This window comes from Centroberyx gerrardi, chromosome 16, assembly GCF_048128805.1.
Source record: "Centroberyx gerrardi isolate f3 chromosome 16, fCenGer3.hap1.cur.20231027, whole genome shotgun sequence".
NCBI classification, from domain to species: domain Eukaryota; kingdom Metazoa; phylum Chordata; class Actinopteri; order Beryciformes; family Berycidae; genus Centroberyx; species Centroberyx gerrardi.
This window is the reverse complement of record NC_136012.1, coordinates 23,941,128-23,966,864: the sequence shown is the minus strand read 5'-3', so window position 1 is coordinate 23,966,864 and position 25,737 is coordinate 23,941,128. Positions and strand designations below refer to the sequence as shown.

The 25,737-nt window shown below is 42.0% G+C and overlaps 2 protein-coding genes across 2 annotated transcripts in view; both read right to left on the bottom strand.

Annotated features, from left to right (window-relative positions):
- qdpra (quinoid dihydropteridine reductase a) overlaps positions 1-25,737 on the bottom strand; it is a 236,816-nt gene that overhangs the window by 36,500 nt on the left and 174,579 nt on the right. The window lies entirely within an intron of this gene.
- Positions 1-25,737, bottom strand: part of prom1a (prominin 1a) — an 80,993-nt gene that overhangs the window by 35,035 nt on the left and 20,221 nt on the right. Inside the window, exons 2-4 of the mRNA XM_071900246.2 lie at positions 17,172-17,230; positions 16,414-16,440; positions 9,980-10,185 (exon numbers count right to left, since the gene is read on the bottom strand). Coding sequence (XP_071756347.2) covers positions 9,980-10,185; positions 16,414-16,440; positions 17,172-17,230 — 292 coding nt within the window. The remainder of the gene's footprint in view (positions 1-9,979; positions 10,186-16,413; positions 16,441-17,171; positions 17,231-25,737) is intronic.

Genomic DNA, 25,737 nt, shown 5'->3' with positions numbered 1-25,737 from the left:
TCCCAGCCAACCGTCTCAGAGATAGAGCACGCCTCTTAGCTGTAAAGCACATCACCAAGCCCGCCAGCTTTGCTTTCTCATAACTCTGCGCTCTCCTGCTCAACAATGTGCTACATCATGGCCACTGCAACATTAATATCTCCAATAAATTTGAAGTTTTGGCCTTGCCAAGCTCTGAACATCAATTGGTTTTCCCCGCTTCAAATACCTGTTGGAGAATATTTTGTGTGTTGATTTGTAGTGTGTTAGAAAAGCCTCAGACCGCAAAACACTTCCAGTAGAAAAAAACAAAGATAGTCGGATTTAAACAATAAAGCAGTTATAAGGGTGAACTGAACATTATTGGCAGGAGTAATGTCTCTCTGGAAGAAACGTGAAAATCATGGGATACGTGGCAAACTGTGACAACACTCTCTCCGGTTAATTACCCACTGGCTTGTGTGCAGCCGCCATGGTGCCGGCCAGGATCATGTGTTTATTTGGACGTCAACAGTGATGTGCGGACGGAGAAAGTGTGTGGGAGTGGAGATGAGCTCAGTGGAGTTCAGCCGGTTCACTTCACTTTATTGTGCACCAGGGAAATCCAGCTTGCAGCAAGGCACAATAAACACACTGACAACACTGATACAATAAAAAAATACCCCAAAAAAATCAATCTCATTACGATTTAAAAGGATAAAGTGGCAGATACGATGGATGTCCAACAAGAGAGTAAGAGGTGTTTGTACAAAATGTGAAAAAGTGGCAAGTGCAAAACTGCAAAGTGCAAAACAAGACTCTGCTGTGTAGAAAGCAGAGTATTGCTGACAAAAACCACATATCAGAATCAGTTTTACTGTAAGTAGGTTTGCAAATACAAGGAATTCGACTTTGACACAATGCAAAATTATAAAATTTCATCCAGGCGTAGAAGAAAAGTTAAAATTAAGAGTAGAAATTTAGGGAATAGGTCTCTTTTAGAAATGGTAAATAAAAGAAAGTAGTACAATAAGTATAAGTAGTAGGAATGTGGCTCATTGTACAGATAGGAAGCTATTGAAGTCGGTAATAAAAAAAAATATCTGCAAAAAATTAGTCTTCCGGAATGAGAAAAGGCTTATTTTCTCACTAGCACCCATGTACTCCTGAAATTATACAATCAGGTTTTAATAGGTTTCAATGGCCCCAGGGGAAGAAACTCACTCAACACAGGAATGATGATGTAAACTTTCAATTAAAATAAGAAAAAGAAAAACACATAAATTGCATGTTGTGTTTTTTTCTGACGGCAGCAATATATCGTAACAGACAGGGGTTGTAATGGATGTACCGAAGCTTGGATTTAGAGGAAAAGAGAACGAGAATACAGTCACGGTCTGTCAGATGAAAACCTTGTATCTCCAAAATGTCAACTTTTCAGGAACTAAGGAAAATCAGCTTCATTTTTAGCTTGACCATCATGCATTTTTGAGTTTATTAAGGTTTTCACAAGTCCAAGATTTATAGAATTGTCTCCATGTAATCCTTCAACTGCAGTTCTAACAAGAAAATCACCAAAACTGGAGTTACAAGGTTCTCACATGACAGCAGTGATACGTGTGGCAATAAAAGAAAAATACAGTCGATGAAGAGTTTGTTGACAGGCAGGAGCGAGGTGGATTTACCATGTTCACTATAATCCTGTAATGTTACCGGTCTTTGTGCATTATTCCGCTTTAGCCTCAGGAACTCTCCACGCTGTGTAATGCTCAGAACTTATTTCATGCATTTCATCCCACTCAGTATAACCGTCCCATGGTACACTGGTGTAACGCAGTGCGGGACCCCCCCCCCCCCCCCCCCCACTCCACCCCCCCCCCCCACTCCACCCCCCCTCTACAGCTGCAACCCTACTGCGTGCCATGCTGCCTGAATGCATATGATTGAGTATAGCACCAGTATTTGTAGTGTTATACTGTCTATTGTATGTCATGCACTGAATGTGAGGTCCTGTTGTCCCTGTACTTGCTGAGTCAGCTTGCACTCATATTACTGTGTCAGTAGTTCATAAGTCTCTGCACCAGTGTCACCAATAAGCTATAACTGATGCACACATTGGCTGTCGCCGATGATGAAATCCGAAATATCTCGGATGCCACTGACTGGATTTTGACCAAACTTCAGGGAATGATGTGTATTGTTGCTCCGTTCCGGCATTTTCTAAATTACGCTGCTTGAACTAAAGGGGGGCGCTTACGATGGTTGTTTGCTTGTCTGTACGTCACACACAATATCTTGGATGCCGCTGATGGATTTTCACAAAACCTAAGGCAATGATGCGTCTCTTTGCTCCATTCTGGCATTTTTAAAACTGCAGTGATTGGCCTAAGGGGGGCGCTACAACATTTGTTTACTTGTTACTGATTGGCCCGGGGGGAGTCTGCATGATTCGTGGGAGACGAGATGTTTACTGTTGCCTTGTTGTACTTGGCCAATAAAATGTTATGGATATTCTACTGTCTATTGTACATGCTGCACTGTCCCTTTAAACTGAATGGGAGGTCCTGTTGTCCCTGTGCCATATCAACACTGTCGGGTGAAAACCTCACACCTCCAAAATGTCAACTCCAAAACAGCCTTGTTTTAGCTTGACAAGTACGCATTTCTGACTTTATCCAATTGGGTTGTAGAGGGTTTCATAAGACCGAGGGTGGGGGAATTTTCTCAGCTCATAGAGGAGCATGTAATCCTCCAACTGAAGTTACAACATGAACAACAAAATTGCAGCTACAAGGTTTGCACATGACAGCAGCGTTATATACACCTACAGTATATCTTTACTTATATCTATATATACTTACATATATGCCAAATGTTTCATATTTAGCAATCCATATTTATGTCAGCAGGTGAGACTGATAGTAACATGTAACAACTGTAAGTAAATCCATGAATCAATACTCTTTCCCATACGTCCAACTGTTACAGTCTGTCGACAACATGCTTACAAAACCCCACAATTGCTTATAGTCTATATTTTGCTTTTACTGTATTGTGTTATTATTGTACTATTTCTACTATTTTTACTGCTTATTTTAATATTCAAGATGTGTTTTTACATTCTATTTCCCTTTTCCCTGCTGAATCCTGTAACTTTTGCTGCTGCACCGACCCAATTTCCCCACTGGCATCAATAAAGTTTCATATTATATTTCGCTGGCTATAACTGCTGGAAAAACTTGTCTCCCACACTGGAGCTGTATTCCCCTAGAGGGCTTCCCAATAGCCTGACATTTAGTCAGCTGGTGACATCTATATAGTCATTGTGGATTCCTTTGTGACAGATTGAAGTTAATGCTCATCACAGTATTAACAAATCCCCTAAAAATAGCCCTGCAAGTGATGAATCCCCGGGGAGGCTGTTAACTGAGTGTGTGGTGTGTGGGAAGGAGAGAATGTGTGAATGTGTGTGTTTGTCGGTGTGTGTATGTGTGACTGTGTGTGTGTATGGGTGTGCGAGGGGGAGAGAAAGAGAAAGTGACAGACTGTGCTCCTTGTGTTTTTGTGTGTGTGTGTGTGTGTGTGTGTGTTTGTGTGTGTGTGTGAGAGAGAATTGTGAATGTGTGTCATGGTGAGAAAAAGAGGGAGATTGTGTGCATGTATTTGTGTCAGTGTTGGGTTGGGTGGGTTACTGTAACAAAACAAAGTATTACATTACAGCTACATTTAGTGTATCAAAACTGTAACATAATCCCAAACTCAGTAATGTATTCTGATTACTTTCAGTTATTCTCAATTACTTTGCCATATTTGAGGTATAAAGGTACCAATAATGATAAGAAAAAGTGAAAAAATTACAAAGGTCAGGAAATTTATTTCAGGTTTGCAATGTATACAAACACAAATTTGCATCTGTGCAAAGAACAGCTGACAGTATTTAAATGGCTTTCTGAGTTTCTTGCTTTAACTTTAAAAGTATTCCCAAAAGTAATCCTCATCCTAATTTATGCTGTATCTGTAATCAGAATACATTATATTTTTTAGGTAATGTAACGGAATACATTTACATTTTTTATTTGTATTTAGAATGCCATTAAAAGTATTCTGTTACTACCCAACCCTGATTTGTGTGCGCATGTATGTGTGTGTGTCTGTGTATATGATGGAGTGTGTGTGCACGAGAGGGAGAAAGAGAGACTGCATGCTTACATTAGTGTGGACTGTATCAGTGTGTGTGTGTGTGTGTGTGTGTGTGTCTGTACTGTATGTGATTGTTCTGCTGCTGTCCTGTCAGCGCTCTGTGCTCCACTAAAAACTGGACCAGTGGTGAAAACGTGTTTCTAGACATTAATTGGGTCACTTTGTTAATTATTCATCAGAATACAGTGCTAATATCTCTTGTTATATAAATAAGGCTGAAACTAATGCTCACATTAAATGAGCGGTTCTATTCCAAAACGCCATATACTGTATAGAAACTAAACTGACCTGCAAACGCAAACGGCAGTAACTACTGTAGGTGTTTTGAAGCTCAATGGACAAAATTACTAAGGAGGTTAATTGTTAATGTGTTTGTCTGTCAGCAGGATATCTCAAAAACCTATAAATGGATTTCCACAACACTTGGTGGGCAGATCGGCCTTGAGCCAAGGAACAACTGACTATGTTTTGGTGGTGATCCAGATGTAGGATTGCCGCTGTAAGACGATGATCATTTTTTAGCCATAACTATGAAATGGAGATGAAGAATTGATTCCAAATACTAAGGGATGTTTTCAGGATGAAGAAATTAATTTAACTGAAGTTTAGATGTCATACCTACTGAAATTATATCCATAAATGCTATTAAATGATATACAGGCTGCCTCTGTACCAACAGTACTTTTCTCACACACACAATTTCTGCTATTTGGTATTGTAGGACAGAGGGTTGAGTCAGCGCTATTTTGTCAACCAAGGACTCAAATTACCTACTATCTATTAAAAAAATACATATTATGCTTGAATTTTTGGCTAGTACTCCTTTTGTAAGAGTATGTGTCTTTTCTGGAATAACGGATATCTCATTTTGGGACAAAACTCTTCAAATCTATACTATGCTGTATGATTCACAGTCCTGGGCAGTGAATGCGCAGCTTGCTGTGATTGCCTATATTATTATTACTTAGACCCCATATGATTAGCATTGCTTAAGCCCATATTGTAGCGACCCTTTGTGCTAATAGTGTTAGACACTCAGAGACTGAAATAGACCACTGAAATGCATGCTGGGTAACAGCATGAGGCAGGGGTCTTCCGCTCGGCCGCGACAAAGGGAGGGATCCTCTAACTGTCATCTTATCATTATAAATCCATGTGGGGGATATGTGGAATCGGAGCTGATTTGTAGAGACTGAAATAGCTCCTGCTGTTCTTTTAATGATGCGAAGTGTTGGCCTTACAATGGCTGGCAGGCATAATGCAACATGCCACAGTACTGTGCAGAGCATGTGTGTATGCATGAGTTAATACACGATAGGTTAATTATGAACAAACACGCATGGGCTGGAGTTTAGATGGAGATGTGGCCACTGCAGAAGCCCTGCTGCTGTGATGCATGTTCGCTACACCAGTGGTTCTCAACCTGGGGGTCCGGACCCCCCAGGGGGTCGGGAGATCATTTATGTGATAGGACAAAAACATATTTCTACTAAACAAATTGTAAATTGGCGGAAAAAAGTGAGAGACTCGTTTTTTACATATTGGCAAAATCAACTTTGTCAAAGTCCTGTCTCCTCCCTTTTTTCACCCATTTACAATTATTGATAAACGCACTATTTTCTCCATTCCATCGGTATAAGTTTCCTCCAACCAGATTTTGGAGTCACACTCAAACTGAAAGGTTTAATAAACATAAACAAAGCGATTCACTTAACCACAAGTGAGCGACACAACTATCTTTTAATATATTGGCAGAATCTGCTTCGTTCGTGTTCCTCCATACAATGGCAGTGATTGGATAGAGAAAAAAACACAATTCTCCAATCTCCTCTAACGGAGCAACAGATAACAGAGAATCACCGATTTTGGGGTTTAATCATGTCCAGGAAGCTACACAAACCAAGGTACTACCAAAGTTCAACATCACTTTAAATTACATTAGTGTGAGGCAAAAAGTTTGAGAACCACTGGGCTAAACGACTGCTGCACTGGCATTCAAATATCAAGTTTTGATCTCTTTTCATTTGTCAGAAGTCATGAGGAATGGTCTGCTACAAGACTTTTAAAATCCTCACTAACATTGCACAGATTTTTTGTCTCATTTGTAAATATGCTCACACTAAACGGTTAGGCATAGACGGGGTATCACACACTTAACGATATAACTGAGATTATCCTGCTGACTTTTCTACCCAAAGCAGTACTTTACCATGAGTGCGTGCATTTTCGGCATGAGTGACAAATCAAACCCCAAACCCTGGCAGTGTTAGTGACAGGCTCGGCCCACTGAGCCACACAAGACCAGCAGTTTCTGAGGCAGGGAACGACATTACTCATTCACAGATTTCCACAGCTCCTGCAGGATTTGACCCTGCCACTCTCTGACCACAGACCCACTTCTTAAACCTCTAGGCTGCCAACGCAGCGCTGCACCGGTCTGTCGGTTCACATGGCTGCTTTTTAACATCGAGGTCACTGCTTCCTCAGTCTATATGTGGGCTGTCGACCTTTCTTGATCACTGCTGGTCAGTTACAACCATCTGACTACTTTCTCAATGAAGGCCATGCGGTTTTGAAATTCTACAACGGGGCTGTAACAGGTTGCACCAAAGCTGGAGACCGTCCTTCAGTCAAGCATCCAGCAAAAGCAGCATAAGGTCAGGAGGCAATCCATTTATTCATGATTCAATTCAATTCTTTGTAAGTGGTATCCATTTATTTGCCGGCTGAAAAAACAAATTCTTTATGTAATTATGAAGGGTGAGCCACGGTGTGCCACGTCTCATCATCCTCTGTTTTCACGACTTCATGCTATATTTTTATTGGGATGCGTGTTATTTAGAGGAAACTGTGAAAGCCTCCCACTCTCTGTCATGAGAATGAATAACGGTGGGTGTTGCAATTATTTCAGTAAGACAGGATATGCCTCATCATTTAGACTCACAAAAAGTTTAGTGTCTTTGCATAATATTCTCACACTGATTTGACATTTCTGCCAGAGTCGGTAAGTCTGTGCAAGACGGTGAAGTGCAGCAACTAATCTGTGACTGAGGTGACATAAGACTGAGGTGGTAATGAATGTGTGTGTGTGTAAAAGGCTGTTCCAAGCATCCCAAGGAGAATAGAAACAAAATAGACTTTAGCCTGATTAAATTGGATGAATTTGCTTTTTAAGGAGAGGGTCCAACTTTCTGAAGGAAAAATTAATTAACCAGTAAGACAGTGAGACACCAGTCGGACAGCTTGCTTGTAGTTAAGTGGGCAAAAAATGGCAAGCTTGTCAGCACTGCACTATCACATTATTCACATTTCATAAATAAATACCACGTTCATAAAAGCTTCTAAACACCCGGTGTCTTTCCCGGGAAAAATTATCTGGCGGACAGGGAGTGATGCATTTTACGTTTCCAGTTTGTTTGGAATAAACAGAAGAAGAAGAACTGGGTAGTTAGCATGAGCAGCGATAGCCACCATGGCTGAACAGACAAAGAACAGAGCGCCACCTACAGAAACTCAAACTGCATCAACAGAAAATCCACACTGTTTGATTGACAGGTGATATCTGGGAAGCGCAGTGCAGAAACACCACAGCAGTGAGCGCTTAGCAACAAGGAACTCATGAATTACCACTTTAATGTATACAGTGATATATGTAGTCTATTGTCTATGTGTACCTGCCACTGTCCTCTAGCATTGAATGGGACGTCCTGTTGTCCCATGTGAGTCAGTTTGGACAAAGTGCTATTTCCCTGTACCAAACCAGGCTTGGTAACCACAGAATCCACTCTCTCCTCTCTCATCCTCAACCAGCTTATTACTCTCACCCCTACCTAGGTGCCTTTTACCCCTTTTACCCCTTTTAATCCAATCTAAACACTTCTTGGAAAATAAATACCACCCCTATCTTCCTGCCTGAAAGCACATGTCACCCCCCCTGTGCCTGGCTGTCAGCTTTCGGAGCCTCTGGGGGGGTAAAAAGCAGCCCGGGCCCCGGCGCGGTCCTCATCCCTCTCCCGCCTGTAATTGCTTCATTAGAACTGCTGCAGCGTCTGCGCCTGGTATCTGGGGAGATTTAATAAGAGCTCTGAGGTCGCGCTCAGACACTTGTGTCTGGGCTGCTAGGATATTGCTGTGGAATTTCTAATAACCGGGCTCCGTTCCAACGAAGACAGAAAGTCAAAGAACATCAAACTAAGTACACTCCTGGATCCCCTCTGTCTAGCATCGGGGGCGAAGGCAGCTCTCAGAAACCTTTTGTGCTGTGGCTGCAGCCCCAGCGGCTACTGCTGCTGCTTCTGCACTGAGACCATAAAACAAAGTGGAGAGTGGATTCAGTTTCCCGTGGTCCGCTCTCTGATGAGGATTCAGCGGGATGCAGGACAGCGAGATGATGTAACACGTTCATAAAGGGGCACTGGACCCTCTTTTCCCATCGTTTTCGTTTTATATCAAGCAATTCTGACCAAAATCTCATCAGTTGCTTCAATATAGAGCTACTTAGGTCTTACTTGCCAGGGTGCATGGCTCTCCAATACAGTGGATACTCCAAAAAATGACCTCAAAAGCATCACAGCATATCTTTTTCAACACATTAACTGCTTGTTTTAGTAAAAAGATGTAAATGAAAATGATCTAAAGTCATGCCTTTCTTGTAGTTTTGATGCTACCTTGTCCATTGCTGTAGCAGTTGTTATATATGTGTGTTAATATGTTGTAAAAGACATGCTTTAGGTGCTTTGGGGGTCGATTTTTTTGAGTATTCAGTGTATTGGAGAGCCGCCCACTGTCATACAAGACTTAGCCTAAGTGGCGCTATAGATTTTGATGAGATTTTGGTCAGAGTTGATCGGTATGATGGAAAATGGTGGGAAAATAGGTTCCAGCTTGAAAATGGCCGGAGTTATGCTTTAAATTCCTATATCACCAATAGTGCAGCAATGAACTCACACTTATTACTACTGGTTGAAATGTCGGGGAATCTAGGAATTGAAGCTTATTCTTACTGCTTCACTCGCTGTAAGTCCCACTGGATAAAAGCGTCAGCTAAATGCCTAAAATGTGCATGTAAAATGGGGACATGGCAGCTAGAAGCCTGATATAATAAACCCTGAAGACAGATACAGTAGGTATTATAATTATCATAAAAAAAGGCCAGAGAGAATTGTAACACAGGCAATTTGAAGAGGAAATTCTCACACTAAACTGAAATGTCATTTCAAAATAAGATGCCGACCAACTGAAACATATAATACCTAGGCATACAAAATTACTGCCATCATTAAAGTAAAACTGGATTACTATAAGGTATATTATGGATTTGTTAGCTATCTTAAGTGAGCAATCTTTGTTTTGTTTTTTTAGCATTTTAGAAATACTAGAGATTGAATATCAAGTACTTTTATTTCTTTCCACAATATGTATTTTAGATATTAAAGCTCTCAGTGTGACAGATAGAGTAGAATGACCATTGCTTGATATTGAGATTGAGCATGAGTATGAAGGCTGCTGCCACATAGGCTACTATCTACAGTAGGACTTTACTATATATAGCAAGCAGCATGGGGGATGGGAGCACAGGCTGATGACCGGTGTGTGTGTGCATGTGTGTGTGTGTGTGTGTGTGTGTGAAACAAACTCACATGATGACCAGGGAGATGTGAGTGTGTTTGTGTGCCTGTGTGCATTTGCATGTGATTGCACCTATGCATGCCTGTATGTTTGCACACATCTGCGCCTACAAATACGCATCTGCTTGTGTTTGCGCATGCTTGCCGATATCCGTGTGTGTGTGTGTATGTCTGTGTGTGTGTGTCAGACTCACGTGATGACCAGCGAGGTGGAGAAGAGCAGCGTTCCCAGCAGGCCGCGCTGGCAGTCGGCGTTCTTCCTCTGGCGCTGGTGCATCTCGCCGCCGCAGTTGTCGCAGCAGCGGCACATGCAGAAGAAGAGGCCGACTATGGGCAGCAGAACAGTAAACAGCAGGCCCAGCGCCGCACATACTAGGAAGCCTATCTCATAGTAGATGGCCTGGGGGTTGTGGGATGGGGGGGTGGAGAGGGGGGGGGGGGGGGGGGGGCAGAGGTGAAGGGAAAGAGGAGATGAAGAACGAAGGGCAAACGGGTAAGAGGAGAGCGGAGGTGAGAGCGGAGAAATGAGATGAAGAGGGAAAGTGGGGATAAGAGGTGAACAGAGAAAGGAGATGAAAAGACGAAGAGGGGAAAGCGGGTGTGTGTGTGTGTGGGGGGTGGTGGGGGGGAGAAGACAGAGGATTGGATTGGGAGAGGAAAGCAGATGAAGCGAGGGAGAAAGAGAGAGAAAGAGAGGGAGATGAGAAGAAAGGATAGATTAATAACGGCATACAGGAGAGGAAGAGAGGACAGACAAGGAGGGAAGAGGATAAAATGAGCTACAAATCTAAAAATAACTGGTTGGGAAATTCTCTCTCTCTCTCTCTCTCTCTCTCTCTCTCTCTCTCTCTCTCTCTCTCTCTCTCTCTCTCTCTCTCTCTCTCTCTCTCTCTCTCTCTCTCTCTACTCTTGGTCCAAAAAGGATTTGAGGATAAACAATACAGACATTACGCAAACTATTCACTGCTGGGGAGTCTGCTCTTTCTAATATTTAAATACCACAAGCCAATTCAATAATCGACTCCTTAAGTGGACAACTACACTAACACCAAGGCTCTTTCAAAATCAGTGGGATTGGGATGTTGCAGAAACAGACAGAAAACAGCAAATCAACTGAGACTTAAATAAAGCATGGTTGTTTTTATACATAAATTTCATACAAACTGCAATATGCAATGAGAGGATAGCAACACAGGGGCAGAGGGATGATGGGAAAATAGTGGGAAGAGCCACAATCATTTAGCCCTGTGGTAGGGTTTTCCCAGTGGGGTTAGGCTGCGAGTACAGCCACTCTAATGAAGGGGAAAGATGGCATATCTGATAAAAAATCTGCTTCAGTAGGGCTGGACCGGGAGGCAGTCAGAGCACTGCAGAGAATCTCCACCATTACAAGAAATTTAATCTTGTATCGACTCATAAAGTCCTATTTTTCTCGAAAAAAAGTGAAGAAAAATCAGCCAATAGGGTGAGATAATTACACTTTGTTTCACTACAGTTCAAACGTTTTAAGAATTTTCTTGAGGTAAGTGACAATATCTTAAAAATAAGGTGAAATCACCTCGCCTGTTTCAAAATATCATCACTTGAGAAAATCGAGACAATTCAAGACAAGCTGCACTGCAGTGAGACAAGTGAAACGATCTCAACACAGTGACAGTTTTTCATTTTAATTCAAGAAAAATACGATTTTAAGAGACAGTCGTCAGGTGGAAACCTCATACTATAACTCCTATTTTTGGTGAAGGTCATGTTTTAACTTAAATTGAAGGATTACACGCTCCTCTATGAGTTGAGAAAGTTCTTTGACCCTTGGGCTTATGAAAACCTTTCGAAACGCCATTGGATAAATTGGAAAATGCACAATCATCAAGCTAAAAACAAGTTCCTGAAAAGTTGACATTTGGAGATACAAGGTTTTCACCCAACAACAGCCTTATACAAGATTACACTCATTGTTAAGATGGAGATTTTTCTGCAGTGTGTGGTTACATAAGATTAGAGGGCAGACAGTTGGAGGGGTGAGACAGTTAGTAGGAGTGGTGAAGGCCAGTAACAAGAAGATATATGGATTGAGCCAATGAATGCTGACTGTCATTCACTATGTCCAAAACTCTACATTCAGACAGCTTGATTGTACTGTACGAATCAGGATTTGGCCTCGTTGTTGAATAGTCTGTCTAAAATCTACACATCACTAGGCCTGTGCCGATATTATCCTGATAATTATTAAGATGAAAACCTCAAAACCAGTACTGTAATATGCTTCAATTACTTAAAACTCTAATTTATCATATCAATCACAAGACATTTCTCTTTTTTAAACACGTTTTAATGTGAGACTGTAGTAGAACATATGGAAAATATTTATGTAAAATAGTAACTTTTTGTGTTTGTCATTCAGCCTCCAAGCAAGTTGGCGGTTATTTCGGTGGTCACGGTAATAAAAATGAGTGGCGGTGTCATAACCGTTATGGTTTTTTACAGCGATACCGGTTACTGTCCCATCCCTACACGTCACTCTTTGATTGAATATGAGAAATATTCAAGGTGACTCAATATGAATTCGGCGGCCTTTCCTTCCAGATTCCCCCCTAATATATTGAGAGCTAATTTGCCAGCGGTGGCAGGTTCTCCGTCGCGCTGCCACCTCCTCTTGTCATGTACCGCGGCGCTCCCCCTTAATCCCCCCCCTATCTAAACCGCGCTCAGCAAAGGCTTTGGAAATTGGCAAAATTGAATAGGGGATCGGTAATTCCCACACCGTATGTAACTTGTCACAATGATGTTCAATGACTCCCCGTTACGGAAGGATCAAAGCGGGGCCGCTATCGCTGCTCCTGAATGGACGAGCTGCTCTCCCGGCCGGCCCCGACTGATTCCCACTAATCTTAATCTCCCTCATAAGTCAGCGACCCTGCCTTCTCCGGGGACCTGCGGCTTTTGCTATTTAACATGCAGGGTGGAAAAAAAAAATGGCTTGCGAACTTGTCGAGGAGGAGTATTCTTCTCTGGTTCGCTCGGAAATCTCTGTGCAAACTTGGAAATCTCCGGCGGCGGGCGTAATCCAACTTGCAAAAGCCAGTGTGAGGCTGAGTAAGGCTGCCGGCTGTGTCAGTCACGTAGTTTACAAGATGTAGGAAGAAAAAGATGGTCGACGCCACCGGCCTTAAGAAGAAAAAAAACATGACTGATTTTCCTCTGCATTATCAGGGTCAGTAGAAAGAGAGAGTGAGAAAAAGAGAGAGAAAGACCTAGGGAAACAGAGGGAGAGAGAGTTAGGAAGAGGAAGAGAGAGGACAGAAAAATAAAGATTGTGTGTGTGTGTGTGTGTGTGTGCGCGTGTGTGTGTCCTATCTCAAATAGAAACACCAATGTCAGCCCAACTGTTGGGGACACTGTGCAAATCTGAACGTTTGCATTGTCATTCTGCTTCTGGGCTCTGCTTGTTATTGGGTGAATCTTCACAAAAAAAAGGTCAAAAATGTTTTTTTTTTTCCACCACCGCTCTTCAAGAGCCTGCAGCTCCAACTATTTTTGGCTGCAGATCTGGACTATAGTTTTGTCTTGGCAAATCCCCAAAAGAAGAAGCCAACCTTCCAATAAGACCAGATTGGACGATGGGGAAGCAAAGAGACGATTCTGTAACCAAAAACTTTGACGCTGAAACCCTAACTTCTCACTAACTGTAAGCCAAATAGCACTTTACATTACGCTACACAAATTACAGGGTAATTACTATGTAATTTCTCGGATATATGTTGGTAATTTCTGGTGATAATAAGTAATTATTAGCATGATAACAGTATGGCATTAATGTAGTAAGTTGTGGAATCATTACTGAATAATTACTTTGTAATATTCTGGAAGCATTTGCCTTTCCAACACCTATTATGAAAGTACTAGATAACACCATGGGAACTGAACTGCCAAGTAAAGTCAAGCTTGATACCTAAATATTACACTGATTTTACTCTGTAGTTTTACTCTGTTGTAATTTGTGTACCGTGATGTAAAGTGCACCTGCTAAATGCTTAAGATGCAGAAGGTAAGGCCGAGACTGATCCATGATTTCATTTTCAACGAGAGCTGCTTGTTGTCTGGACAGGGCTGATGATGCGCCCGTCAGATTTCCATCCGTTTTGATTGAAACTTTTTCTGGACGGTCTCGTCACCATCCGTTTAGCCGATCAGAGGCGTTCCTACATTTGTTTTGGAAAAAACAGTGGTGAACACGGAGACATTGGGATTGGGATGACTGTAGGTTTTCCAGGTCAGTTTCTTATTTCATTTTTACTGTATAGCCTTCCTGTACTTCTGCCTCTCCCACCATGTTGAAGTTCCAAAACAAACCAACTGACAGAAAACTATCCGTCAATAATTCTGTCTCTTTTCTGATGGATCAGTGTGGCTGCCGCCTAAATGAGTTAATGCTATGATTCTTTCATTTCTTTCTTTTCTTGTTCTGATTCATTCTCGTCGTTCAGTTCCTGGTGGGGAGCTTCAAGCTTGCTACTAGTTTGGCTTGTGGCCAACGAGCCGCTGCACAGCAATCTGGTCCCATAAAACAGCAAGAGAAATCCAGTCCCTCCATGATTTCAAGCCAACGGAAGAAGAGAATGTGCAATCCTGCGACCACAAGCACTGCAGCAAGTATTTGATGGACGGTAACGTGCGGGAGGCGGACAGGTTCAACATCAACCCAAACAAGCACAACATTTCCACAGTATGATATTAAGGCACAGTGAGAATTCATCCTGAAACGGCTTTGGAAACTGTTTTGAAGTGATATCAGAAAGATATTTAGGTCCCGATTGCACACCATGATGCAGGCAGCAGCTGTGGGCGACTGCAGACGTCGTCTCAACTTTCATTTCGGCGCTGTATTTTCACAGATTCTCAACGTTGGTGCAGGCTGTCGCATCAACATCTATTCAACGTCAAAATGTTTGCTGGTGAAGGATGTACTCCACAAGGACACGAGTATTGACTTCTTGGCTTTGATAATCAGCTATTGTCATCTTCCATCTCCTCCACCTCAAAAGCTCCACTGCGGAGGCGTTGGTTGTAGCACAAGAAGACCAAGGCAGATACAGTTTGCTGAATTATGGTTTGATCGGACCATTTTATGCAAAAAACGTGTGATTGGTTCGGCCATTCTGAGCAGAAAATTGGGGTAATTTTGCAAAATTGAAAGTTCTTGCATATATTGGCTGGTTGGAAGACTGACAATCTTCTCCTCATCTTGGACGAGAGAGGAAAGGCATCTCTGCATGAGAATCTGTATATAGAGGGTATTTTTAAGAATCTCTCAGGCGATGTGTTTTCTGAGAATCTCTATGGAAACACAATCTAAGAGAATCTATTTGGAGATGGGATGCTTTTTTTGAGAATCCGTGGCAATGCTGTAGTGTCAGTGGTCCAGGTCAGTGTGTGGAGAATTACAGTACAGACACAGAGTTCTGCCAGCATCAGCACACAAAAGATCAAGTGTGTGTGTGTGTGTGTGAGAGAGAGAGAGTGTGTGTGTGGCTCAGCCTAGCAGTGGTTTGAATGGATGTCAGAGGAAAATGCTGCTGAGGAGGAAACTAGATGACTGACCAGTTGCCATGGAGCTTGCTCATTTTAAGCAACATTTTCAAACCTATCAATATGAATAGTCTGCAACACTGGTATACATTTACACACACAATCACTGCGTTGTCACAAAGCTACCCTATTTTAATTTCAATCTAGTCATTAGAATCAGGGAACTCCAAGGAACTTAATGGAGTTTTAAATGTGCAGCTGCAGTATTTATGCAGATTCACATTCAGACATGAATTTAGAAAGTCTATAAGTAAAGCTTGAGACTTTTTTGAGGTTTTCCACTATTGCGCAAATGCACCACGCCACACCTATATTGGCACAGTATGGTGTGTATTTCCATCATGTTTGGTTTGATATGGGTATGATAGAAGTGTGATGGTAAGGCACCCAAACAAATTTAATACTGGCTGACTTTCAGGGTTACATGCTGGCTTCTTGCATGCTCTTCTCCCACAGTAACACGACCACAACTGCTCCATAGCCAAATAGGAAAACAAAAGATAGTGATACTGCACCATAACCATAACCGCAGAGCGAGTGCCACGGTACCGGAGCAATGGAAAAACCCTAATAGTGTCTAAATCTCTCCTTTAAATTTCATTCCAGCAGCACTAACCCCTGCCTTGGTGGCACTGTCATCCAGTCAGCATTGCTGCTCTTCCATAAAATTGAAAACCTCTAAATCAGGAACATGCCAGGGTGGCAGGATCTACAATCCTGGCCAAGCAAACTACTGTAGGTGGTTGGGAGGCGGATAGGATAGCTGGGTGAGAGTGGTAGGGCTGCACAATTAATCATGTATAATTCATAATTAATCTCAAAAATTAAATCAAGGCATTTCATTTAGAATGGCTGCTGTGCTTGAAATTCATCAAGATGTTGCATGATGCAAAGATGCAGTAATATCTCACAATATGCGTAGCAAAATAACCAGGATTGTCATTTTAGGCGTAATCGTGCAGCCCTAGCAGCTAGGACAGTGGAGCATGATGGGTAAAGACATGGAATGGGTTGGAGCGTAAGTCCAGTGCGCAGACTTTACCTGAAGGGTCAGCACTATGTTCTCTGGCTGAGGGAGGCCAGATCAGAGCAGATCGGATGAAGAGGGCATGCAGAAGACAAAGGCAACGCAGAGTCAAAGAAAGAGAAAGCCACAAAACAAAAACATGTAGATGAAATTGAACAACAAAAAAAGAAATTAAAGAACTCAAACTCACATGCATATCCACATAGTTGCATACTGTTAACACTGCGCACAGATAGACAGCAAATTCTGTACATAATGCCTCATGCAGTGTGCTGTGTATCTGATTGCCAGCTGTGTTTTTAGTTGACAGTGGATTTTGGGCCTTAATTGACAGGAAGGTACAGAATGAACCGTCTGCCAACTCTCACATTGTATTTTTAAGGGTTCAGGGAAGGTCAAAAAACTTAAAAAAATAAATAAAAAAAAGTATTTGGTGATTAAAGTTGTTTGTTACAAAAACACAAATGATGCATCTCTCTCTGCATTCTCAAGCTGTGCCAGAAGCAATTATCATTTTTTTCTGGACTGCCAGCACAAAAGATGGCCTTGCCTTGGTTTGTGCAAGCTATTAACACATGGCTTCAGAAAAGACACAAACTACACAGTAATTCAAATGTATTTATGTCCTAAATTACTACATCAAATCAGAAAAATACATAATGCAGTGAGGTAGAGAAATAGGCACAGAGAAACAAACATTTTAACACGCATGCATGCATACACATCACACACGCAACACACACACACACACACACACACACACACAGAGTTACCTTTTGATACTCCGTCTGAATGGCTCCAAACTTATCCTTTGCCAGCTTGACAATAAGATCTGAAACAGCACAGAGAAGACAAACACAACATGAGGAGATGTGTTGCTGTTTTGTTAAGGAACGCAGCTGTAAAATAACATATAGACCATCTTACATGTGCTGGATACCTTTATCCAAAGCATCCTAGTGAACCAGGAGTGTATACATTTTTAGCGTGGCAGTGGCACCAATGGGAAACAGACTTAGTGCTATGCTCTACCCGCTTATCACTAAGGGTGTCGCCAAAATCAAGAAAAACAACAATCTTGCGGATTAACACAAAAGAAAGCAAAGAGTTGCCCTACCAGTTTATGGGTAGGAGGGTTGTGAATGATTAATTGATGATCGATTAATTGCCGTTGTTTGACTGAACAAACTTATCAATTAAATGATCAAACTGAACAATGTGTGGTTTAGTCTGAAATTGTTCACTGCAAGCATTGCGATAATTGTTTATTTCTGAGGACGATCAAGGACATTTCTTAAAACTGATATCCCTAGTGGGTATGTTAGTGACAGCTACCGCTCCAGACTGGGCCACACTGATAATAAACTGACATTTGACCAGAAAACCACTACAATATACAAAAAAGGTCAGCAGGGACTATTTTTCTGAGGAAGCCAAACTCCTTTAGGATGTGCAGAAGGCTCATGAGTCTTTTTTTTTTACAACTCAATGGTCGAGTCAATTGTCACCTTTTATATAATTGGCTTGGTATGGAAACCTGTCCACAGCCAAACTATGCAGAATCTAGTTAACGTGAAGTTATCGGTGTCAAGCCGAAGCAGCTAGCTGACATCTTTGACAAGCGGGTTGTCAGGAAAGCCGAGAGCCAGAACTGGAGCGTTCCCTTCATCCTGTTTCCTCCCTCTGACAGTCGAACAGGGTGAGGAACTCCTTCTTCCTGTTCCACTAACCTGCTTAACTCTGCTTCATTTATTTATTATTATAGGATAGTCAGGAGTCCAAAGTTAGTGCTGTTTCTTTTTAATCTGTTCTGTGGATGATGATGCTCTTAACTCATGATTTTCATGTACTTTTGTGTGTATTTATGTTTATGTTTTTCAGGGACAAAAAAGTTGAATTGAATTAAACACTTTGAAAACTATGTTAGGGCTGCTTAGAAAAAATATATTTTTTGGCTCTGTCTATTGAGGTTTAACTGATTAAATTCTTGTTTTTAGAGTGCAAGACCTCATTCATTCATTCATTTATTGACTTTACCCACTTATCCTTGTCCAGGGTCACACCTATCCCAGCATGCATTAGGCTGAAGGCAAGGAAACAGCCTGGACAGGTTGCCAGTCCATCACAGGTCTAACAGTGATAGACAAACTCCCACTCCCTTTCACATCTAGGCAATTTAGAGTCTCCAATCCACCTGACTTGCTTGTCTGTGGACTGAGGGAGGAAACCGGAGCAAGTGTAAAAACTGTCAAATAATACTGTAAAGTGAGGGGTTTCTTGACAGTTACTGGACTGTCTATTAATACAGACAGATTAGCTTGACAAGAACTAAGTATTTTACTCAAAATGTGGACAAATAAAAGACAAATTACCTGGGCAATAGAGGCTCAAATTACAACGTACCTGCCTGTTCCAAATCTTCGCCTATCATTTATTTTACAATTCAATCTGGCGGTCGATTCTTACAGTCAAAAATATCAAGATTCATGAAGACTTCGCAGAACAACCCAAATGAATCTATCTGGTATCAAATCTGTTGCTGCTCTCTGTCACTGCAACACCTGGAGCAGCGCTGGCTGTGACTCATCATATAATGATGACAGAGACAGCAATTCTTCTCAGAGGGAAAAGCTTTCCAAAAATAAGATGCAAAAGGCACAGGGGGTTTTCCTCTTCCTGCAATGCAGCTGTTTTTCGTTTTTTTTTCCCAGAAGAAAGAATACACCCTACGGAGGAATTGTTGACATGCATCTTTTAAATTGATCATAAAACAGACTGTTATTATTACTGATTATTCAAAGCATGAGATTAGTATTAATAGGAGGTTGCTTCAGGCTTCTGTTTCACCCAGTTATGGCTGTTTATGAAGAGCGGCGCTCATCCAATGTCTTTTATAGAAGTCAAGTTTAATTTGCCTTTATTTAAACATTTATTAATCAAGGGAAATTTGACTGAGCACACACACTCTTCCTCCGCAACATCCTGCTTCACACTTACACAGTTCCACACATTTTTAGCTGGGAGCTGCACAGTAAAGCCACAGTCTTGTCCTGCTGCCCACTGAGCAGCTCCGCCTGCAGCAGGAGGGGATGCAGTGCCTTGCTCAAGGGCAGCTTGACAGCAGCTGTTCAATGTGGCAACATCAATTAGAAAACAGGACATAGGATATACTGATTCAGCATACATGATTATCAGGTCAGAACAGGTCTGAATCATTCAATAATCAATTTACAACTCAACTATCAATGAAGAAACAACGCTGTACAAGACAGCAAATCATTTTCCAGCCATATTCCTGCAGTTATTTTGCTTGCTTATTTAGCTTTTTTGTGATGCTTTAGGAATTTTGTTTTTTAGGAAAGTTTTAGGAGTTTAGTTAGCGCTGACGGCAACTAACTCATATCCAGAGCAAATCACAATTAGAGCAACAGTGCAGTATGCTTTTATTAAAAAAAATTAATAAAAAATTACAAGCAACCAGGTCAGAGCCATAATCTTCTGACAACACTCCTGTGACAATAGAATAATCATAAAAGAGAGAAATGCTGGGGAAAAAAGGGAAATTGGGTCACACCTGAAACTCTCCAGTTACAGGTTAGTCTATCAAACTACAGATCACCTTGCTGACCTATTTTGCCGGCGTCAAGGTTGCTCCTTGCACCTCAAAATGACTGCAGGCACTATTGTTTGGGGGTGAGGTGTAAAATGATCCAGACTTTAGGTTAAAAAGAAAAAATAGACTATTAAGGTCAGGCTTTGGCTATCACTTTCTTTCACCTGTTCTAGTGGCCCTTAGGTGTCTGTTTCAAACAAGCCCCTGACCTTGTTGTGAAGGTGCGCTTGAATTCCCTTCCTCCCGGAGGATGTAAACGATGGTAAACAAAAGACCCCTAGAACAAGCTTATAAGCCAAAGCATTGTAGTAATATATGTCAAAACATGAGAAGTGGTGCTTCAATGTTGTGCTGGCCGCACTGAAAGGCTGGGATTTGGATAGGTGAAGATCAGAGCTGTAATAGAAAACACTGAGAGGACAGAGAGGCAGACTGTTCAGCAGACTTGTAACAGCCAATATGTCTGTCAAGCTCTGTGTGTCCTGACACTTTACTGCTCACTCATGGTAAGTCGCTCTGGATGAGAGCATTGACTAACTGCTCAACATGTAGCCTAACAGAAGCTAAATTTCAGTTATTCTGACTTCACTGGTATACCACACTGGTGCCAATGCAAACTGCACTGGCACGTGGCCAAAAACAGAATTGACCAGTTCAGACTGAGAGAGGAGAGAGAAGGCCGGCAGTGAAGCCAAGTCTTTATCTGTCATGGAGAAGAAGGATGGGGAATAGGAGCCTCAGTGAGGATGTGTGTGAGAGAAACAGAGACACAGTGAGAATGAATCAATGGCAGATTGGAGTTTTAGTTATACAAACGTTCCTCTGAAGCAGAGCTATCTGGAGCCAAAGAACCACAGTTTTTCAGAACACAAGTTAGCTAACTGGCAAACTTATAAAAATAAGGAATTCTGGTCAAAATATGAATCAAAACTATACATAGCAATGTCAGCAGGGTAGCTAACTAGCTTAATAGGCTAGTATGGCTAATTTGAATTCGGAAGCTTAGCTCATCATCATCATCATCATGTCGAGTCCACTGGGGTAACTCGGGCTCTTGAGATGACACCTCTCCACACATCCCGGTCCAGCATGCCAGAGCGCAGTTCATCAGCGCTGGCGCAGCCAGTGTCCTTCTTCAGCACGTCCACGCATGTTATCCTCCGAGCACCATGTGTGGCTTTACCATGCATGGGTTCCCAGAGGACAAGTTTTGAAGCGATGAGGTCAGGATGGCGCACGCTATGGCCGGCGAGCCTCAGTCTCCTTTGACGTATCTTTGTGGTCACCAGCGGCAGACCAGCGTAGAGGTCAACAGTGTTCATGTGTTCCATCCACGAGACGTCCTGGGCCATACGGAGCATCCTGGTGTAACACCCGTCCAGCGATTTCTCCGGGGCAGCGGTGAGTGTCCATGTTTCTGCCCCATACAGCAGGACGGATTCAACAGTGGAGATGAAGATGTTGCGCTTGATCTTCCTGCTGAGCTCAGCAGTCGTGCAGCACCTTCCAGGCAATTGCCCTTCTGGTCTTGAGGTCCTTCAGGGAGGATGAGATCCAGGCACCGAGGTACCTGAAGTCCTCCTCCACTTTAAGGGTCTCTCCACTGCTGGTGCTTAGCTAGGCTAACTAGCTAATAATTTAGTCTGGCTAAATTGCATTTTTTCCATTAGTAGCAGAGCGCTAGGCTTCATAATATTAGCTTCCTCCTCTCTTACCTCTTGTCTTTTCCACTGGGCTTCAGTCTAATGTTACTTAGCCAGAAAAACGGTGGTTCTTTGGCTCTGCCCACTGAGGTTTAACTCAACCAATAAGATTGTTTCTGCCTCTGGAGCAGCTCTGCATCCAAGAAATGTTTGTATAACTAAAACTCCAATCTGCAAAGGGATGAATGAATGAATGAATGAATGAATGAATGAATGAATGAATGAATGAGTTTGTCAATGCTGGAGACACTCAGCCAAGCAGTATGGAGTATAAGGGAAAAAATAAGTATAGGAGGAAGGGGAAGAGATAAGAGAGAAAGAGAGATGAAGGACAAAGAGAGAAGAGAGAGGGATGAGAGAGGAGAAAAGGTAAGAGGAAAGACAGAGGTGAGAGAGAGAGAAAGCAACAAGGAGAGCGGGCTGGACTGGATCCAACCCCTGTTTCCAGTGGGAGGCGTCTAATCCCTCCCCATTAACAGCAGCTCACTGACGTTGGCTCTGCTGGTTTCCACCCACGCTCACTCTCCTCTCCATGGAGCTGGATCTCCGCTGGGACTAATCATTCAAAGGCCACATGGATATTTATTATCAGGATGTTTTGGCCTTCCACCCTTGCAAACTAACTGGTTGCTTGTAATGTTGACAATCTATTAATTTCAGCTTTCTCCACTGATGCTCTCAGCTCTGGATACGGGCGTCAGCGAAATGCATATATCGTAAATGTAAATGTATGAGAGATATTAATGTAAATGTAAATGTATCGCAGGAGCCGGCTGCAGTAGCATCTCTCCTCTGAACCAAACGGAGGTAGGGGTTTTACAGCAGACTTAATGAAGCTTTGAGTGGAGCTCAAGATAAAGCAGAACCTGGCAAGATGAATTTTTCATCAGGTTAACTAGGAGAGAGCCGCCGGCCCAGAGGAATCCAGCAGCTCTCTATCTGGGTTCTGCTGCTCAGCATCAGGATGACAGAGGAGGAGGCTGCTTTGACAGACATTTAACTTCGAACTGAATGCTTTCCTGGACCAGCTCTTCATTCTCACAAGGCCTGCACAACCAAGGGTGTGATCGCACCTAGAGTTTGCTTTCTTTGGTCCAAACCATAGTGGAAAATGTACTTTTTTTTGTGTATATTTGGTTCGTTTAGGTTCACACTGTCCAATATCCCACTGTCCTGTGCTGACTGTCACACGAACCAGGGCTTGTAAACTTAAGTCACTTGGGCTACGTACACACTGCAACTAAATACAGTTGTCAATCCTCATTTGAGTGCTTAATCCTGTTAAGTTCACACACAGTTCAGTTATTAACGAGAGTGACAACCGCATTCTACAACAGAACCGCTGTTGTTGACGGTTTATTAAGATCTTATGGATAAACTGACGATTCAGGTAACTGGTGTTACTGGTGTCAAGTAAAACGAAAACACAGGCGATGGTAGCCGCCATATTGGTCTGAAGTAAATGTTACTATGGTTACAGACATATTTACAGCCATCACGAGATCGGAGGAGTGGAGTGACTCCTGTTACCCATACTGTACATACACAGTCGAGTCATTTTACTCCGCCCTGCTCCAATGTGTACCATACATATGCACATTCACTCTCATTAATAAATTCGGTTGTCACTACCAAATTCTGGCAGTGTATACGTAGCCATGGTCTCACAAGTAACTCATTTATAACCTGACATCCCACAAGATTTTTAGACAAAGCAAATCCAATTCCAGACAACTGCAATATTGAATATTGCAATTTCCAAATCCGAAGAAGAGTTCATAAGGTAAAGGCGTTTCCGATGGCCCTAAAATGATGCTCTATGTTCCTGTGCTTCATATTTAAACCGAGCACATCCAAAGCATTAGCATCAGTTTCCATCCTCTAATTGTATTTTTAATATGGTGAAAAACAAATGCTGTATTGCAATTCATATCACGATTGCAATATTCAAAACAAGGATCAAAATATGACTTGTTTTTTTGTCAATATCATCCAGCTCTAATCCTGACCAACATCCTTTTTAAAACTGTAGATACTCAGTTAAAACACACACAATATATAGAGGAATTGGTACTGCAAAGTGTCAGAGGCCATGTACTGTATGTCTATAAAGTATTCATAGACCTCAACACATGGCAGTTTTTTACAAAGATAATAAAAAGTGTATAACACAGTGTGTGCAAACCCTTGGTACCAAAGGATTATGTCTGCAATATTCACTGGAATTAATATTTCAAGAAACTGCCAAGAAAAGCTCAACTTTCAACACACAACTTCCTTACACTGCACCACAAGGCCCAGCTTGCTTATTAAGCTAATAGCTAAAGAAGATAGAAGAGCAAAACGAACACAACAAACTAAACTGCAATGTGTGATTGGTAATCCTCCCAGCAGCCCCTCTGGGTGTCCATGGAAAAAAAGGCGATTAGTGGCATGGATTAATTGATTTGAGTGAAGCGTCCAAGCCTACGCCTTTGGAGACTGAATACAATAAACACCCAGTTCATCTGCGCGTCAATTGTCTATGAGGATTTGCAGCTGAAAGGCTCCTATGTTGCTGAAACATACACAATGGCATTAGGCTACCATCAACCCCCCCCCATCCCATCTCCACCACATACTGTGTGCCAAGTCAGATGGAACTGGAATAGAAGATGGCAGCCATGCATCATTTACATTACATTTTAAAAGCAGCGGAGGCCGGGACACAGAGTGATGAAGACTGTGAGACTGAGGATAAGATCCATGGGGAGACACTTTACAGTTTTTATCCACAGCAACAGACAGTGAGAGAGCAGGATGGAGTTCAGTGTCTTGTTCAACGGCACCTGAACAGGTTGTATGACTGTTGATGGACACACGGTGGCTGCTATGGGCATCAAACTTGTGTCTCCCCAACCACTAGACCAGTGGTTCTCAAACTGGGGGTCGGGACCCCTCAGAGGGTCACAAGACTACAGAAGAAAACATATTTCTACTATACTAATTTATTTTCTTGTATAGTTTTTTCAGATTTTTCTCTATTTTTTTCTTTTTTTCTTGTGAAATACTGAATAGTTTTCAGCCTCTAGGCCTCCTAATCAAATGAAACAACCTGAAAAGGGAAAATCATTCTTTTGGTTGAACTCTGCTATGCAGCCTGTGACAGGTGTCGCTTTGTTTTAAGGGGTCGGAAGCCAAAAAGTTTGAGAACCACTGCACTAGACCGCCCTGCGGCAGGGCCGCATTTAGGTTGATAACAGAAAAAAAATTAATTAAAATAAATTAAAAAAAATATTCCAGGTAGCCTATTAATTAAGTTTTTACAAATATAATGACTGTAAAGACAGATAACAAATATTTACTCATGTGTCTTTCCAAACACAATTTCCATATTCCATATATGGGGGGTTTTGATGGTTAATTTACATGGACATTTATTTTATTTCTTTTTGTTTTCTTCTTTTTTTTGCTGGACATGTCTTTATTTTCACATTAATACAAGTTAAATGGATAGGTTTTCAATTGAGAAGAAGGATAATTAGCGTGAAATTGGAGTAATATACCTTGTTTCAGGTCAAGTAGATGACAGTATTTTTTTGGGCAACTTTGCTGACAGTTTCTTACCATTTTTGCCCACATTACTTTTTGAAGGATCGGTTCAGGGACCTTTCAGTGACGGGACGGTCTCTCTACCCACCCTGACACCCCGTGTCGGCGGTACCAAAGTGGAGCTGCTGAGATGACTGACCTTTGTAAACGCAGCGCTGTGGAACGCTCAGATATGAGGCTCAAACAACAGCATCACTTTAACTATTCAGGGATATCATGTAACACAGTCTGAGGAAAGCCTATAACCTTGCCCCTGGGGGAGATTAGAGCCTTTTTTTAAATGAATGTCACAAAAATACCAGCTCCAATTGCCAATGAGTCAGCTGGGTGAGCAGGTGGGTGGGGGGGAGGTGGTGAGGGAGGCAGGTTACAAAGCACTTTTCCTCTAGCATTAAAAAGCAAATACATTTTCTCACTGGCTATTTCTTTACC